General features: G+C 41.4%; 1 protein-coding gene across 6 annotated transcripts in view; it reads left to right on the top strand.

Annotated features, from left to right (window-relative positions):
- Nucleotides 1–15,914, top strand: part of thsd7ba (thrombospondin, type I, domain containing 7Ba) — a 168,248-nt gene that overhangs the window by 72,480 nt on the left and 79,854 nt on the right. For all 6 annotated transcript variants that reach the window (XM_019882540.1, XM_019882541.1, XM_019882543.1 and 3 more), the window contains 4 exons: nt 5,150–5,996; nt 7,620–7,868; nt 9,455–9,624; nt 13,881–14,039. In XM_019882540.1, coding sequence (XP_019738099.1) covers nt 5,150–5,996; nt 7,620–7,868; nt 9,455–9,624; nt 13,881–14,039 — 1,425 coding nt within the window. The remainder of the gene's footprint in view (nt 1–5,149; nt 5,997–7,619; nt 7,869–9,454; nt 9,625–13,880; nt 14,040–15,914) is intronic.

Below are 15,914 nucleotides of genomic sequence, written 5' to 3'. Positions count from 1 at the left end.
GGAGAATGGGAATTGTGTTAATGCATGAAGATTTTTTCACATAAGGGGGTATTTTCGCCCATGCAGGTTTCGTTCTAGAGGAGTTTCACTGTATATATAGATAGATAGATAGATAGATATCTATCTATATGTGTGTGTGTGTGTGTGTGTGTGTGTGTGTGTGTGTGTGTGTGTGTTGTAACTGAAGATGTCACACTACTCATAAACGGCAATTGCTGGTAAGTTTGGCACAGGGGACGTCTTAAGCATATTGTGGCTCAGTGGCACAGGTGTCATTTAATTAAAAAGTGTTATGGCACAAACAACAAACAGTCCAACTTGAATCAAGCTGCAAGATAGTAGATGGATGCCGGGAAAACTGTCAGTGACTAAAATGAAGAAGGCAGCGACGGCCAGAGGAAATTACGTTCTACGTACTCCATATCGTCTGGCTTCCATTTTTAATCTTGAGAAATATTTGTCATCCCCCTGTAGTTTATCAGCTGTTCCAACTTGTATTGATGAACGTATGTTTTCCCAAGATAAATAACATCAAACGCTGCTAGAAGTAAAGTGTGAATTCATTCGGTGTGACTTGACATCTCATGTCATCTCAGGTGATTTAACGTCTGTTTATTCAAATGATATTCAAGTGTGAAAGGAGAAGTTGGGCGGGATGACATCGAAAGAGTAATGACGGCCCTCCTACTGTATTTTTATCACGACTGCATAACCCAATTTCAGCAATCACACGGAGAAGGAAGGTAAAAAATATCAAATAAATTAAAATGTCGGGAAAGACTTCACTGGCAGAATAATTTGAACCCTGTGGTACATTGGACCAGTGATTGAAGAGGATCAACTGCTCTGTACTGTGAAACTCACATCTTAATCTTGGAAATGTCTTTTTTTTTTTCATGTTCTTTTTGGACAGGAGAGGGAAGGGGGGGCAAAAGTCTCAAGCTCAAGTACGGTAAGGCAAATTCAAGGGAACGGAGTTGACTTGAATTCCAAAATTATACACGATTTCATGAAATTAATGTATTCAACATGATTGTTTGATTATGAATCCTGTCATAATTGATTACATTTTGCGGGGCTTGTTTTAGTAAAAACATTTGATGCTAAATATATCTAAAAAATATATACATCCGCTGTATGTCATTTTAACCCATATCCATTTCTTGGTCAGGTATGCGGTTCAGTGTTGGCAGGTGTAAATATAAACATAAACCAAATCCGAAACATATACGGTAACCAAGACATTTATATTACATTCCAAACAAACATTTGGACATTAATAGCTTCTCAACTGCATACGAGGTGAACAATTGTGCACCCAAATGTCCAGTAAATTCTTTCTGAACTTGCCCAGTGCAGCTTTTACCAAATGTAATTAAAGGGACCAGAGACTTTTAAAAAATGTAATTAAATGGACCAGAGAGGAAAGTGATTCCACTCTGTTCAGTTCTTTTTTTTTTTTTTTGACAGAGTGCTGCCTGCTGCTTTTGATGAGAGAGTGTATTACTCTTGTTTGCTCCCAATTTGTGTCCATCTGTGAGTTCCTGGGGTTGAGTACAATGTTTTTGAGTGGCTTGTTATTGCTATATTTTGCCTGACTTCAAGTGAAAGTTGCTGGGGGGGAAAAAAAGAAATAAATACTCACTCACTTTAGGCACATGACCTTTTAATTTCTCTCTTTTCCAGTATTGTGATGCAATTGGCCTAATACTAGAATCTTACTGTGGGCCATTAGAATATAATACAGTGCCATGAAAAAGTATTTGCCTCCCTCCTGATTTTTTTTTTTGATATCTATTACCAGAGATAGGCACTTTACCCTAGGTGGCCGGTCCGTCCTCCTGTCCACAGCCTGGGTCCCCTTCCGTCATCGTCCCTCCATCCTTATTCATATAAGAATCCTCCTCCATCCCCGTTCGTCCTCGTCCTTTAAAAGCGCTTCTGTCCAAGTCCGCCCCCCTAACCCCTCCCAAAAAAAGCATTCCGTGCATGACGCCGTGGAAGAAAGCCCTGGCAATTAACACCCTACAGACGAGACAGCACTTACTTTGCTCCATAGATTCGAGCGTAGCACTGCTGATCTTTTTGCAACAACCTCTAGCATTATCATAGATATGCAACCCCCCCCCCTCCCCCACACCCAGAAATCAGGAGTGGGGGAAATACTTTTTCACGACACTGTGTACAGTAGAAGAGACCGCAGAGAGCCCGCAGATCCATACTAAGGAAGATGAAAAGCGTAAGCAAAGCGCATAAGTGCAATAAGAATGAAGGAATTGTGGCCGAATTCTTCATTCGTGAGAGACAGATGTGTGTTGATGCTGACAGATTGAATGAGAGATTATTCAGAGTTTAGGAGCAAGCTAATGCCTGTGTTCACTGGTTCTCCTGGCAGCGGAATCACTCTCAATCACACTTCCATAAAGCATGCGCACCCATCCTGGCAGGGTTTCAAAATGATGCTGATAAACGTGTGGAATGCCATCAGTGACCACTGGAACTTGTTTCGCTGACAATCAAAGTCTTCCTGTTTAACGCTGATTTCCAGATATGTATATATATTTTAAAAACTGAAATCATTACTGTTTAAGAGTAATATTAAATTATGAACAGCACATTCTGTTTTTGAACATTATGATGACAGGTGGGAAGCACCAGGGTTATGATAGTTTTGGATTTTTCATGATACTGTACAGAGTTTTTATTTTGTTATTTTTTTTCAACCCATCCAGTTTCAATTAGTTTTTGGAGTGGGTTTGTTAGCTTTTAATGGCTTTTGTTTTTGTGCAAAATGCTTTGCTTTTGTGAAGTTTTTTAATTCGTTTTAGCATTAGTTTTCGTTTTTTCCATCGAGTACTTGTGTGAAAGAAAAAAAGATCACTCACGATTGTGTAAAAAAAAAAAAAGTCTTTACTGAAATAAATAGATTTTAAATTAACCCAAAGGACATTTTCACTATAATCATCATTAGTTTTATGAGCCTAAAATGTAATTTCCATTATGCTTTTTTTAAAGCACTCTTGTTTTTTTTTCCAATTTTATTAATTTTTTAAAAAAGTTTTCATTAACTACAATGACCTTAGTTCACATGAAGCTCACAATATCATCACATCATTTAATATTCACATTAAAATTAGCAGAAATCAAAGTTCTATGGCTTAATTATTTGCCCAACTTCAAATTGGTTTTTGACTTTCATGCGCTTGTCTTTTTTTTTCCTTATCAAACTAATTCATTTTCCAGAAATTATTGCCTCTCCATTGGATGAGTTATACATTTCACAATCAAAACTGCATTATTTATTAAAGTGGGGGCATTTTGTTCAGCATGTTTCTGAAAAATAAAAAGAAATAGTGTGCAAGTTGAAAAAAAATCCCTTAAACACATCTTCAAAATGACAAAGTCAAGACAAACAAACTCAATCACATGCTCCAACGAACTATGAAATAATTCAGTAATTTGAAATATTGTCCTCTTAAACATAAATCAGCATTTTCAAAGCAGTGTTTCCTAATTGGTGATTGGCCCAGAAATCAAGGCTTCATTCAACAACATCTAAAAGGCAGGATCATTTCATGATTACTGCTATTGACAGAAAATCAAACGTATCATCAGTTTACAAAATTAATATGATTCACATTCATCAACCAAACTGATTTGAAACACAAGATTTACAGTATATTCTGGTTTCAGTTTTTTTGTCACTCGGATTATTTGGTATTATCTTTTTTTAATCTTCATTCATCAATACAACCTCCATTTACAGTACACCCCAAAATGTTCAATCATGAATGTTACACACACACACACGCACACATACACACACACACACGCACACATACACACAAACACACGCACGCACGCACGCACGCACGCGCGCACGCACACGCACACACACACACACATGCCCCCAAAAATCACTCAGTTATTCATTCATTCATTTTCCGATCCGCTTATCCTCACAAGGGTCGCGGGGGATGCTGGAACCTATCCCAGCTGTCTTCGGGCAGTTGGCGTTGACACCCTGAACCAGTTGTCAGCCAATCGCAGTGCACACAGAGACGAACAACCGTCCGCGGTCACATTCACACTTAGGGACAATTTGGAGTGTCCATTCAGCATGTTTTTGGAATGTGGGAGGAAACCGGAATACCCGGAGAAAACCCACGCAGGCACGGGGGAGAACATGCAAACTCCACACACGAATGCCGGAGCCGGAATCGAACCCAACACCTGTGCACTGTGAGGTCCACTGGGCCGCCCCCGCTCAGTTATGGTAAACAATTGTGACTACATAATCTTCCCCCAACCCTTTCACAAGCGTGATGCAATAAATAAAACAGCTACTCGAACGTATACAACCCAACTATTTTCACTCGTTACTGTCTAAAAATGACATAATGCCACCGGGCTTTGGCAGAGTGAGGGAGGAGGCAGAGTTTTACAACATTTTTCAGGCAGTTGAGCGTTCTCCGGAGAGTTCGTTGATTTGTTCTCAAGATACACTATTCTGCACATTTTAAATTGGTTAATAATGTGTGAAAATAACAGATGATGTGCGAACAGACCAATAGCATTGATTTGGGTAAAAATATGAAATTGACCACATTTGGATGAATAAGGTTTCCGTGCGGCATCTATGATGTGTGTCCGGTGATTGGCTGCCAACTAGTTTGGGGTGTACTGTGCCTTTTACCCAAATTCAGGTGGAATAGGCTCCAACTCATCCACATTCCTGGTGAAGAAAATGAGCAAATAGAAAATGAATGGATGGACATAATGTACACTACTGCGGCGTCAGTGTAGCATCGCTTATTTCACACGCAAGGTCACTTGGTCGCAAGATCTCCAGGTCATGATTCACATACCTGAAGATAAATGAGCATTTTGGAATTGAGCAACTAAGTGAATTCATCCTTTGTGATAAGAAATGTGCACTTTATTTCTATACATTGATTCACCGCTGGCTTGATTGCTTTTGGTTGATTTTCTTCCTTTGTTCATGAATAAAGCAATCGTGGAGGTTAAGTGATTGGCCTGGAATTGTGTTTGATTGCAAACTGATAGATAACAGCAATTTAAATCACCCTGTTTAGAGTTTTGCTCTTTTGTGAAAATGTCCTTATTTGGTGTCTTTGCTCTTCTCCAGGCCAGTGGGGTCATTGTATGGGTGAAGACTGCGGCTCCGGTGGAGTTCAGAGCAGGACAGTATGGTGTGTCCACACAGAGGGCTGGACCACCCATCACTCTCACTGCAACCACATGGACAAACCCGAGAGTCGGCGGCATTGTTTTAAGGTGTGCAACTGGCACCAGGACCTCTTTGAGTGGGAGCTCTCTCCCTGGGAGGGCTGTGTTCTTGTCCCTTTTTTTTCCAATGAGCTCAAGCTGCGGACCGCAGAGTGCATTACAGCACAGCATGGAATCCAGAGACGCAAAGTGCAGTGTATGCGCACTTCTAACCGCACGACAGTCACTTCGAGGATATGTGACTTCTTTTCTCAGAGACCCCCAGTGGAGCAGGCATGTCTCATCCCCTGCCCACAGGACTGCGTTGTCTCGGACTTCACCTCATGGTCGGGTTGCAGTAGAACATGCGGCGCTGGCCTGCAGCATCGAACTCGACATGTTCTGACCATGCCGATGTATGGTGGCGCGAGCTGCCCCAACCTGACCGAAACCAGGACTTGTTCTGGCTCTGTTGGCTGCCCTTCTGGGGAGGACGAGTACCAGTACAGCCTTAAAGTAGGAGCCTGGAGCGAATGTAGGCTACCCCATCATAAAGACACCCTAATAAATGGTCGAACCACAGTGGATTTCAGCAGTAACAAGGAGAATAATACAGTCATGTTACACAGACATGCTTCCCATTACCGTCAAGACCATCATACCCATCGTCACCATCAGAAGTACCCCATGTCGTGGGAACTGGAGGTAGGATACCAGACACGGCAAGTCCGCTGCACACGCAGTGATGGAAAGAACACGATGCTGAGGTAAACAAAGAAAATAGTAATATGGTCCTGTAATAACTGTATGGGGATTTATAATAAATGGCAAACACTGTACAGTGGTGCCTTGAGACACAAGTTCAGATATGTTTGTAGCTCTTCATTTAAAAAAAAAAATGCAATGTTCATTTTGCTGTTTTATGACGACTTTGACAGTAAACGTCACCTGGGAGTGGCAACAAACAGCTTAAAGCAGGATTGTCAAGCTCATTTTTGTCGCGGGCCACATTCAAATTACCGTTTCCCTTGGAGGGACGTGATGACTGAAACCAGATAAAGAAGTCAAGAATAACGTTTTATTCAACTAATGCTTACAATATGTCACTGATTTATCGCATGTGAAAATTTGAAATGTTGGTACAGATTTTAGCAAGCGTCATGGAAGTTGTCATCTTTAATTTCCTTTCGCGGGCCACTTAAAATGATGTGGCAGGCCACATCTGGCCCCCGGGCCTTGAGTTTGACACCTGTGTCTTAAAGCCTCTATTTTTGATGAATTGTTTTCTATTTGCCAAACTGCTTCTTCGTTGAGTTCACTTTGCCAATACAGTGGTCGTATCGTAAATTTTGTCTGGCAAGTCATCGCAAAAAAATCAATTCCACAATTGTTTCTTTGAAAACTCGTAAGTCGGGTCACTTGGATCTCAAGGCACCATTGTATTGTTAATGTTTTGTTTCACTGAAAGGCTGAAAACTTGATTTGTTGGTCTAGATAAGCGGCCTGTTTGACATTCATTTATCTTTTTTTTTTCTTTCCCTATTTAAGTTAAACATGAGCTATAGCTGCTATAATGTTAGTTTTCATGGCGTTTATTGTAACTGTTCTGTCATCGTACAAAGGAGACTCAGCCAGTGGTCACCCATCGCATGATCCTGGTGTATCATTGTGGAGACTTGAATTTAGTGATTCCTGCATTGGCTGGACTTTTTCAGTTAAAATGTCCTGTTATCGATGCTGTTTGACCACATCAATACTGCAGCGAACTATTATTGTGCTAAATGTCAAGCACTGCTCCTTTCCTGTCCCTGCTGTTTGAACCGACTTTGGTATTTGCCATTTTGATAAGAACAGAAGACACACAAACGCACGCGCGCACGCACGCGCAGACACAGTATTTGTTCTAATTTCCTTCCCATCCATCAGAATTGCCAGGATGGAAAACATTTTTTGCAGTCTTGATTGAGCTTATTTTTGGCCTCTGAATGTTATTATTTTTTTTTGTTAATGTTGAAGACTGGTTAAACTGAGATTTCAATATCATTCTGTTTCTCTAATTACAGCCTAATTAACAAATTAAATCAGGATTGCAGCCCCATCTCAATAACCAACCTAATTTAGCAGTGTAAAGTGAACAATAGAAGCCATAATTACAGAACTAATCTGCTTGTTTCGTATTGATTGAGTCAGCAATTCCGTTAACAAAAAATGTAATTTAGTTTAAATTGAAGGATTTTGAGGGGAATTTAAGGAAGATACCATTAACACCTTCTTGACCTCTGGTAGTATGATGATGTGTAGTTTTCATAATATGTCACCATTTTTAAATGTCTTTTCTGCACCCTCTTTCCTTCTACTCACTATAACATGTTTACCTTCTCAACCCGCAGCCTCTGTGCCAAATACAACTCCCCTGTGACCTACCAGGCCTGCGTGATGCCCAGAGACTGCTACACTTCTGATTGGTTATCGTGGAGTCCCTGTTCGAAGACCTGCCGGTCCACCGACCTGTCTCCTGGTTACCGTCTGCGGTCACGAGTCCTGACACAGATTCCACTGAGTGGGGGAAAACAATGTCCCATCCTTGAGGAAAAGGAAGCTTGCAACATTATCGGGGACTTGCTTCCAAACTGTCCGAGGTATGTTTTTGTAGACATGTTTCTCATCATTACTTGCTAAGTATCATCAGAACGAAACGCTGGTCTCATATTTAATCTTCCATGCACAGTATTTCAATCTCTTTTAAAATTCATTCAGATTTCCCAAGCTTTCTAACCAGAATGATTACAAGAGTATACCCACAGGCTACATATATTCATGATGTTGCTTGTCATTTAATTTGTCCCTCTATCTTAAGTCTTGACTTTAATTTCATTTCATATAAACTCCTGCAGCAGTTTACGGGTCTGTGGTCCACAGGGCCCGCCATTGTTTCTCGGGTTATACGGTAAAGTTAGACAGTAGGTAATTTCATTCAGAAAATAATGTAGTCAGCTTTGTTTTCCTGTCGGAATATCTTGTTTTATTCGCTATATCAGAGAGGAGGATTCACTTGATTGGGAGAAAACTCATTACAGGAAATAAGCCTCTGATAGATTACTTAGGGCCGTTGTTCAGGAAAACTCCTCGAATATTATTGCTTTATGCTCCGGTGCACTTTCAACGACAAAGAGTGATCATTTGTTTCGAAATTCTGCAACCTTCTTTCACTGATTTGCATTTTCTTTCTCACTCAGCTGTTTTTTTGTTTTTCCCCGTTACGAACAGTGTTATTTTTATCCAACTAGACATTGGTAGGGCACCAACCATGGAACACACATTGGCCAGTAAAAAAAAAAAAAAAAAACTTTGGGATGAGCCAGTCACGCCTATTAGGCTGTGAAAATGGCAAACTGTGGGCTGATAGTGTTTTGCCCCCGGGTGACAGTAAGGAGTGATATAGAGATAGTAGAGGTTAAACATGAGCTATAATGTTAGTAGATAGCAGAGAGAGTAGATTGATCCTGAAATATGAATTCCCCCAAGTAATGTATTGCATAAACCGAAACACAGTGAAAAGAAGCAAAACTATTGAGACCTTGTCAAAATTATATTGGGTTGATGGGAACGATTATTTCTTCCACCTGAGTCAGCGTAGAAAGCATCGTTAGCCAGAATACTCAGGGAAGCTAATTGCAGAGAGTAGACAGAGCCATTTGTGGAGCTACTGTATTTCAGCTCCACAAACAGCCAAGACACCGTTTGTGTCCAGTTGTTGCGGCAAAATGAGTGTCACCTTGTGAAACACGTCAGATTGAACCACAACTCACAGAACGGGGCATTTATGATCAAGCGGACAGAAAGGGAGAGCACAGTGTCAGATGTCTCTGGCACTCTCCAGGTAAGGAGGGAGAAAATGTGGAGCTTTGAGTTTTTTAACTAAGCACCTGCTGTTGGAATTTTTTTTCATATTAACTAATCCAGCTATGAAATTGGTAATTAAATAAGTACCGGTACATGCTCCACCAAATAAATAGCCGCATGGGTTCCTATTAAAATAACACCGACAGAATCTCACAGACGAACTTAGAGCAGTATCGGTATTGAATCGTATCACCGATACCAGTTTTACTCAATAACAGATCGTAAAGGAAAATCTGTGATATGGAACATCACTAATAGTAAAAGGTTGGTTTGGCAGACTCTAGTCTGTGTTAATGCATTTTGGTCCTCTGGTCCCTTTCAGGTATGAGTGGAGAGCCACTGACTGGGATGAGTGCTTGGTTTCCCCTTTACTGAGCAGGCTGGACCGGCGTCGGGCTAACATCACTCGTCTCTGCGGAGGGGGGGTGCAGACCAGGAAGACCTACTGTGTTCAAGTTCCTGATGACTCAACTCCACATCACAGAAAGGAAGGTGAGACAAGACAAAACCACCGTCATCACAGCTGAGCTTTGCTTTGAGACGTACGTACAAAGACATCGTGGCCGTACAGGCATGAAGAATAAAGAGCAAACAGCGATGGTGAAGCTTAAACTTGTTCAAAGTATATCAAAGCTTATCTACAACTACAGTAGACTCTCCTGGGAGCGACTTACTCATTGGCGAAGCAGTTTCATTTAAAACCTAATCCGCAGCACACCCCAGTGTGGTGTGAAAATAGATAAAATGAAATCTTGGCATTGTTGTTTACACCGTACAGTGAACGCACAACTGTAAGCATTTAAACCACAACACTAAGTAGTTGTCATCAATTTCTGAGTGTGTTAAGGTAACATTGTGTCAGTTGTTCGTGTAGGGGATGAAGAGAGCCTGACAAATCTTGCACAAACGTAGCCTCCGCAGCAGTTTAAAGTGTCACTCCATCCTCGCTGGCTAAGCTGTTGTAAAAACAGCAGTCTTCAGGGAGCATGTTTGTGAGCAGAATAAAACATCTCAGACCGTGCTAGTGGCCCGGCGAGACTATAAAGCTCGGAAAACAATTTAGCTAGACACTGAAGCAATTATTCACACAAGCAAAGGTGTGATGATGCACAATTGAAAGGAAAGCGCACACATTTAGGTGTATGGTTCAAGAAAGAACAGAATGCTAAAACATGTGTACCGTTCGACAGCTTCACATTCATGCTGGAAAACAAATCTGCCGTAACCAGAGGACACATTATTTAGGTTCAAAACATTTTCGCATGGAATCATTCCACATGCTGTTAGATGATTATGTCTCTGCCTTTAAGCAGCTTTATGTTGTAATGTGCTGAATCAGTAGCATAAAGTGAGTTGCCTTATCCGCCAAGAGCATGAAGCTGGTGTTTCATTACATCTCCAAAACCATTACTTTTCAGGAAAAAAAACCCAAATTATTGTCTGTACAGTGTCCTTGGGTGGCATGAAAGGCGCTTTTAAATAAAATGCATTATTATTATTATTAAACAAAAATGAAACAGAATGTTTGTTGAGCCATTATAAGGGGTGTTCACACGGCATACATTTGCATCGGTACTGCACCGATGTATTGCGATATATCTTACACCGGTGTAAATTTTGTGGCGCGTTCACACGTATAAAGCTGTTTACTAAAGGGAAGCGTCTTAACCCCGGTGCAGTCCCACTTGCGTTCACACGGCAGTTTCTGCAGTCGTGCAATACGAAAACATGCGCATGCATAAAGTGTACTTCCTTTTCCCCGCCTTGTTTGTGACATATCGAAAAACCATGGTTTATACTTCTCCAGACAAATCAACGCTGTGGTCTATCAGACACCGTAAAAGGATGAGAGAGAGAAAGGAAAGAAGTGCAAAATACCCAGGGTGCAAGTTATGCAATACCCGTATGTAATCAACTCTTCTCGCGCGTAGCGAGTCTACCCCTGTAGGGTTCACACGTCCCTACTTATATCGGTGCTTCCGCGCAAACTAGCATTTACTCCGGAGCAAATTTTTAAACCACCTCCTGAGCAGGGTTAAATTTGCTCCGGTTTAAGTTGTTTTCAGCATAACAGTCAGAAAACAAAAGAGATGGAAGGTCACAGCCCCAAAGTGCACTCTCATCCTCTCAGACACCTCAATCGCCATTGTGGACTTCAGCTTGTACCCTCAAATGGGAGCCAACCATCTGCTCCTCGCAGAGTACGTTCTTTCTGCAGCACCTGCGCAAATTCAAACTTCTAACAAAGATTTTGGTGCATGACCATCATAGAGTACTTCTTCGCCTCCTCCGTCAACGTGCGGTGTGATGGTGCCACAGACTCAGAAGCTTCTGAAAAAGTTATCGGCTGAAAACTTCCATCAATTCGGGACCTGTACGTCTCCAGGACCTGTGAGCATGCGGGTCGGATTAAAGCTGCCGCTACTCACACTTTAACACTCTCCCCTCAGGCATGAGGCTACGGTCCATTTGGACCTCAACCTCCTGCCGCATTAATAACGTCTTCCCCTTGGCTATCAGACTCACCAACACCTCATCACACAAAAATATTCTACAAATAGTGTAACCCATACTGATCCCGCTGTTTACTGTAAACAACTGTAAAGTTAACTTAACTTATCATCTCTCAGTATACATCAATAATCATGCCCAAAGATGGTAGTTATAAAATGAACCTGCATTATAGTCATCGCTTTGGATCGCCGTTAAAAAGCAGGATTAAAAAGTATGTGATAGGTAATAATCTTCAGATAAAACTAGGCTGAGCTGAAGTACTTCCCTTTTTTTTGTTGTTCTCCTTTTATATGTATGCTGTGTCAAACTAAATGCTGTGCGGCCATCTAGTGGTTGACAGTGAAATTACATCCAAAACAAATGGTAGGCAGAACAAAACAAAAAAAAAAAATGCAAGCTAGCAGGACACTGAACCCTTAACCTGCAATGGTGAGGGTTGAGTGTGCTGTGTGTTTTTGCGGGAGATAGAACAGATTAAAAGATATTTTTTGAAGTAAAAGCACGGTCACAGCGTGCTCTATTTAATCTCTAAAGCATTTTGATTATTTTGAATTTGAGAAACCTGTCCTGCAATTGCCGCTTGATTGATGGCAAGTAAACATGTCCAATTTAAAAATAAAGAAACATTCCATCTGCCTCATTCCATAACATAACCAAAGTGCTCGGAGATCATAGGGTTTTGTTTTTTTCTTTTTCAGTGTGTAGTATATCAATGAGGCACTCTGTGGCCTGCAGTGTAGGACAAAGATCAATACGTAAGCCGTTGTGTTTACAACCCTGGCACAGCTTCAGGTGATGTAAACCGATGTGGCTTCTGCCTTCAACACGGAGCGTTTCTCTTGCCCAACTTACTCAGAAAACAATTTGCTGCTGTTGGATGTCTACAGCCCCGTAATTGTTACCCGCAGTCTCGGGAACAAAGCCGATAAATGTGTAATATGCACCTTATCCATGTGTTTAAGCATGCATGTTATTTCGACGCAGAAGATCAAACACCATGTAAAATGACTCAGGGCAAGAAGACATTATGCAGGAAGGACATTTGCTGAATCTCTCTTTGGGCTCTCATTTAAATGGAAATGTGATATTCACTGATGTGTGGAAGTGCATCAAACTGGAATATTAGATTAAATAAAAACTCCTATATTGTGGGCAGGAAGAATATACTCTCACTTTGTTTTAAAGAATGATTCTACCCTCTACAACGGATGTTTTATGATTGTCTTCAGTCTACAAATAACACAAGCATTAATATGTTGGGAACCAGGCCCACCCTGTTTCACCATCATTGGCAATCTTGGTTTAATTGTTAACCTGAGTCATGTGTACCTGCGAGACATTTGGTCTTAAAAAAAATACACCTTTAATTGGTCAATAGGATCTACTCTAATAATAAGATCAATTCGAGAAAAAAAATATGAAATTGACCAAATTTGGAGAAAGGAGGTTTCGGCCCAACAGTGATGATATTTTTGAACAGGGGTGTCAAACTCATTGTTTTCGTGGGCCAGATTTTGTGAGTTTCCCTTGGAGAGCCATTATAACTTCAACCATATAAAGAAGTCAAGAATCACGGTTTATTCACCTATTGTTTAAGTTACTGCAATGAAGGGTTTGATAAGAAGAAAATGCTCAGAGTGTCACTCTTATTTATTACAAATGAGAATTTGAAATGTTGGTAGAGATTTTAGCAAGTATCATGAAAATTGCCATCTTTGATTTGCTTTCGCGGGCCACATAAAATGATGTGGCGGGCCAGATCTGGCCCCCGGGCCTTGGGTTTGACACCTGTGTTTTAGAAGAAGACAAACAGTCACAACAGGATTTGAGAATGCACATCAACTGAGGTAAAATCCTTGATCACTTGAAACAAAACCTGCTGTAGTCAGAAATTGAATCTGTTTTTACGTACCTCCGTACTGATGTTAAAGCCTTCTCCAAGATGGATGAAAACCAAATCAGTCTCCTTGGACACCGACAGACAGCTTGTAAGAATGACAGACGTCAACACACTTGTAGCTAATCAAATTTTCCTCATAAACGGGCAGCTATTCACAATTACAACAGCATCACATTCATTCTGGTTGAACCTTTTCCGGGCATGCAAGAGCAGAAATGGGTATACACTACTTTACATCCTCACAAGTGGCATAATATCGCACTCGCAGGCTCCACTGCTTCCTGTGTGTGCCGGAGCGGTACTTAAACCAGCTGTGTGACTCGTGTTTGCACAGTGTCCAGGCCTGTGACTGCCAGACTGTGTGGGGGTCAAGAAGCTCCCGTGGCCATCAAGAACTGCTCCATTCCCTGCCAGCACCGCTGTCTGCTCTCCCGCTGGTCACCCTGGGGCTCCTGCGTACATGATAACTGCAAAGATCCAGAGGGGAAGAAAGGTATTGAATCACAAAAAAGGTTGGACATAATCATAGAATTTGCATAAAATACATATAATACAAACGCAAGCGCTGATATTTCACCGTTCAACTGGTCTCCAAACTTTCGAGAAACAAACAAGTTGATAGTTTTTTTTTTAATTTATTGTATTTTTTTCATATATATGTGTATTTGATACCAGTGTAAATAGTATGATGGAAAGCAGAGTGAATCGATTTAGTCGGGTTGCGCTCATGACGGCCAAGGACTCGAGTTGAACAATTATTGGCCGTTTGTGTAGTAATTATTAGCACTGTTTTTCATGAATGGGCCAGACAGAGTTGTACGGTTTAAATGGGCCAGTGTTTTTTAGTTTTACAATGTCACTACATTTTTGTTTATTGTAGTATCTATTTTATTTTATGTTATTCCTTGTTTGGAGCCATCCATACAATTGTTTGCCTTTCGGCAAATGTTGACTTTAATTTGAGGGAATGTTGTTTCAATTAAGCAAGAAAGCTTGCTTTATTAACGCTTTAAAAGTTGCTATTTTTCTTTACTTTGACTTTAATGTGATACTTTCTTGCAAATTAGCTGAAGTCACTTTAGCAGCTAAATGCATTCACCCTATGTTGGATGAGATGAGAGCTGGGACTTGGGAGCATTCCCTCGGCTACAAAAGAACTCTCCTAATAAGTAGCTCTTATGAGCTGAAATTGATACCGATAATTGTACAAATGGGTAAGACGTGGACATTAGCACACAGTACAGAAACTATCAATTTACCACACACTTCTATGACAGATTGCCATGTTATATTTTTACAACCAGCTGCTCACGGCAACTGAGCTGAGTACTTTCAATGTAGTCAACAAGATTTAAACAAACCTGAGAGCTGCTCTGCATACCAATGACTTCATTTGAGAGGCGTGCCATGTTTTCAAAGTCTAAACAATGGCAAGAACACCGGTAATTCAGCAAGATGGGAGGATGCGATTAGGAGATGAGGCGAGATAATGTGTGTTTGCATCGTACTTCTTTTCTGGTGTAGTGACTGGCTGAGACGAAGTCTGCTATGAAAAAAAGCAAGAATTGAACATGCCATGACTGATGAAAACTGGAAAGAGAGTGAGCTGGTGCCCGGGCTCTCCATCCTCAGGAGATTTTAAGAGCTGGATAAGATGCTTCCTGAGTGTGTGTGTGTGTGGGTGTGCGTGTGCGTGTGGGTGTGTGTGTGTGTGTGTGTGTGTGTGTGTGTGTGTGTGTGTGTGTGTGTGTGGTGTGCACGTTGCTGGCATGCATCAGCCTTCAACAGGATGGTGCTGTCTCACTGCCTTTTGGAGCAGGTGAACAGGTGTGTCACAACCTTCAGACAGGCTTGGCATTCAATGCGAGTTACACCTCTTGCGTGTGTGTGAGTGTCCCAAAGCTGTTGGTGTGTTAGCGCTCAACTAAAAGGGCAGCACGACCTCATCGCTGTCGTGTGTAAATGTGCACGAAAGCCCCCCAGGGAACGACTGAAGTGCGGATTGTTCAGGCAGGTCAATGCCCACCCTGGTTTCCATGAGACCACGGGCAGCTCGTGTCCCAGACAGTGTCATTAATATATTTCAAGGTTTTGAAGACGCAGCATCTGCTGTTTGGCACTTCTTTCTGCTTTAGTAGGCCCAGACCACCTGAAGGAAACTATTACAATATCAAAAGAAGTGAGCCTTGCTGTAAAATTGATCCGATGCGTGTTTGCTTGAGGTTCTTGGAATGCAGTGCCCTTTTGATTGAACCCTTGCTAAAGAAGACCAAGGGGTACCAAAGTTTGAGTTTGCAATTAAAAAAGAAGATTCACTTCTTGTTCTAGTCGGTGGGGGAGAGGTGGGGTGGTGGTGGTGGGGGGGGTG

Source organism: Hippocampus comes, unplaced genomic scaffold, assembly GCF_001891065.2.
Source record: "Hippocampus comes isolate QL1 unplaced genomic scaffold, H_comes_QL1_v1.1 scaffold111, whole genome shotgun sequence".
Lineage (NCBI taxonomy): Eukaryota > Metazoa > Chordata > Actinopteri > Syngnathiformes > Syngnathidae > Hippocampus > Hippocampus comes.
Note: the sequence above shows the minus strand (reverse complement) of the source record. Positions and strands in the feature narration are given on the sequence as shown.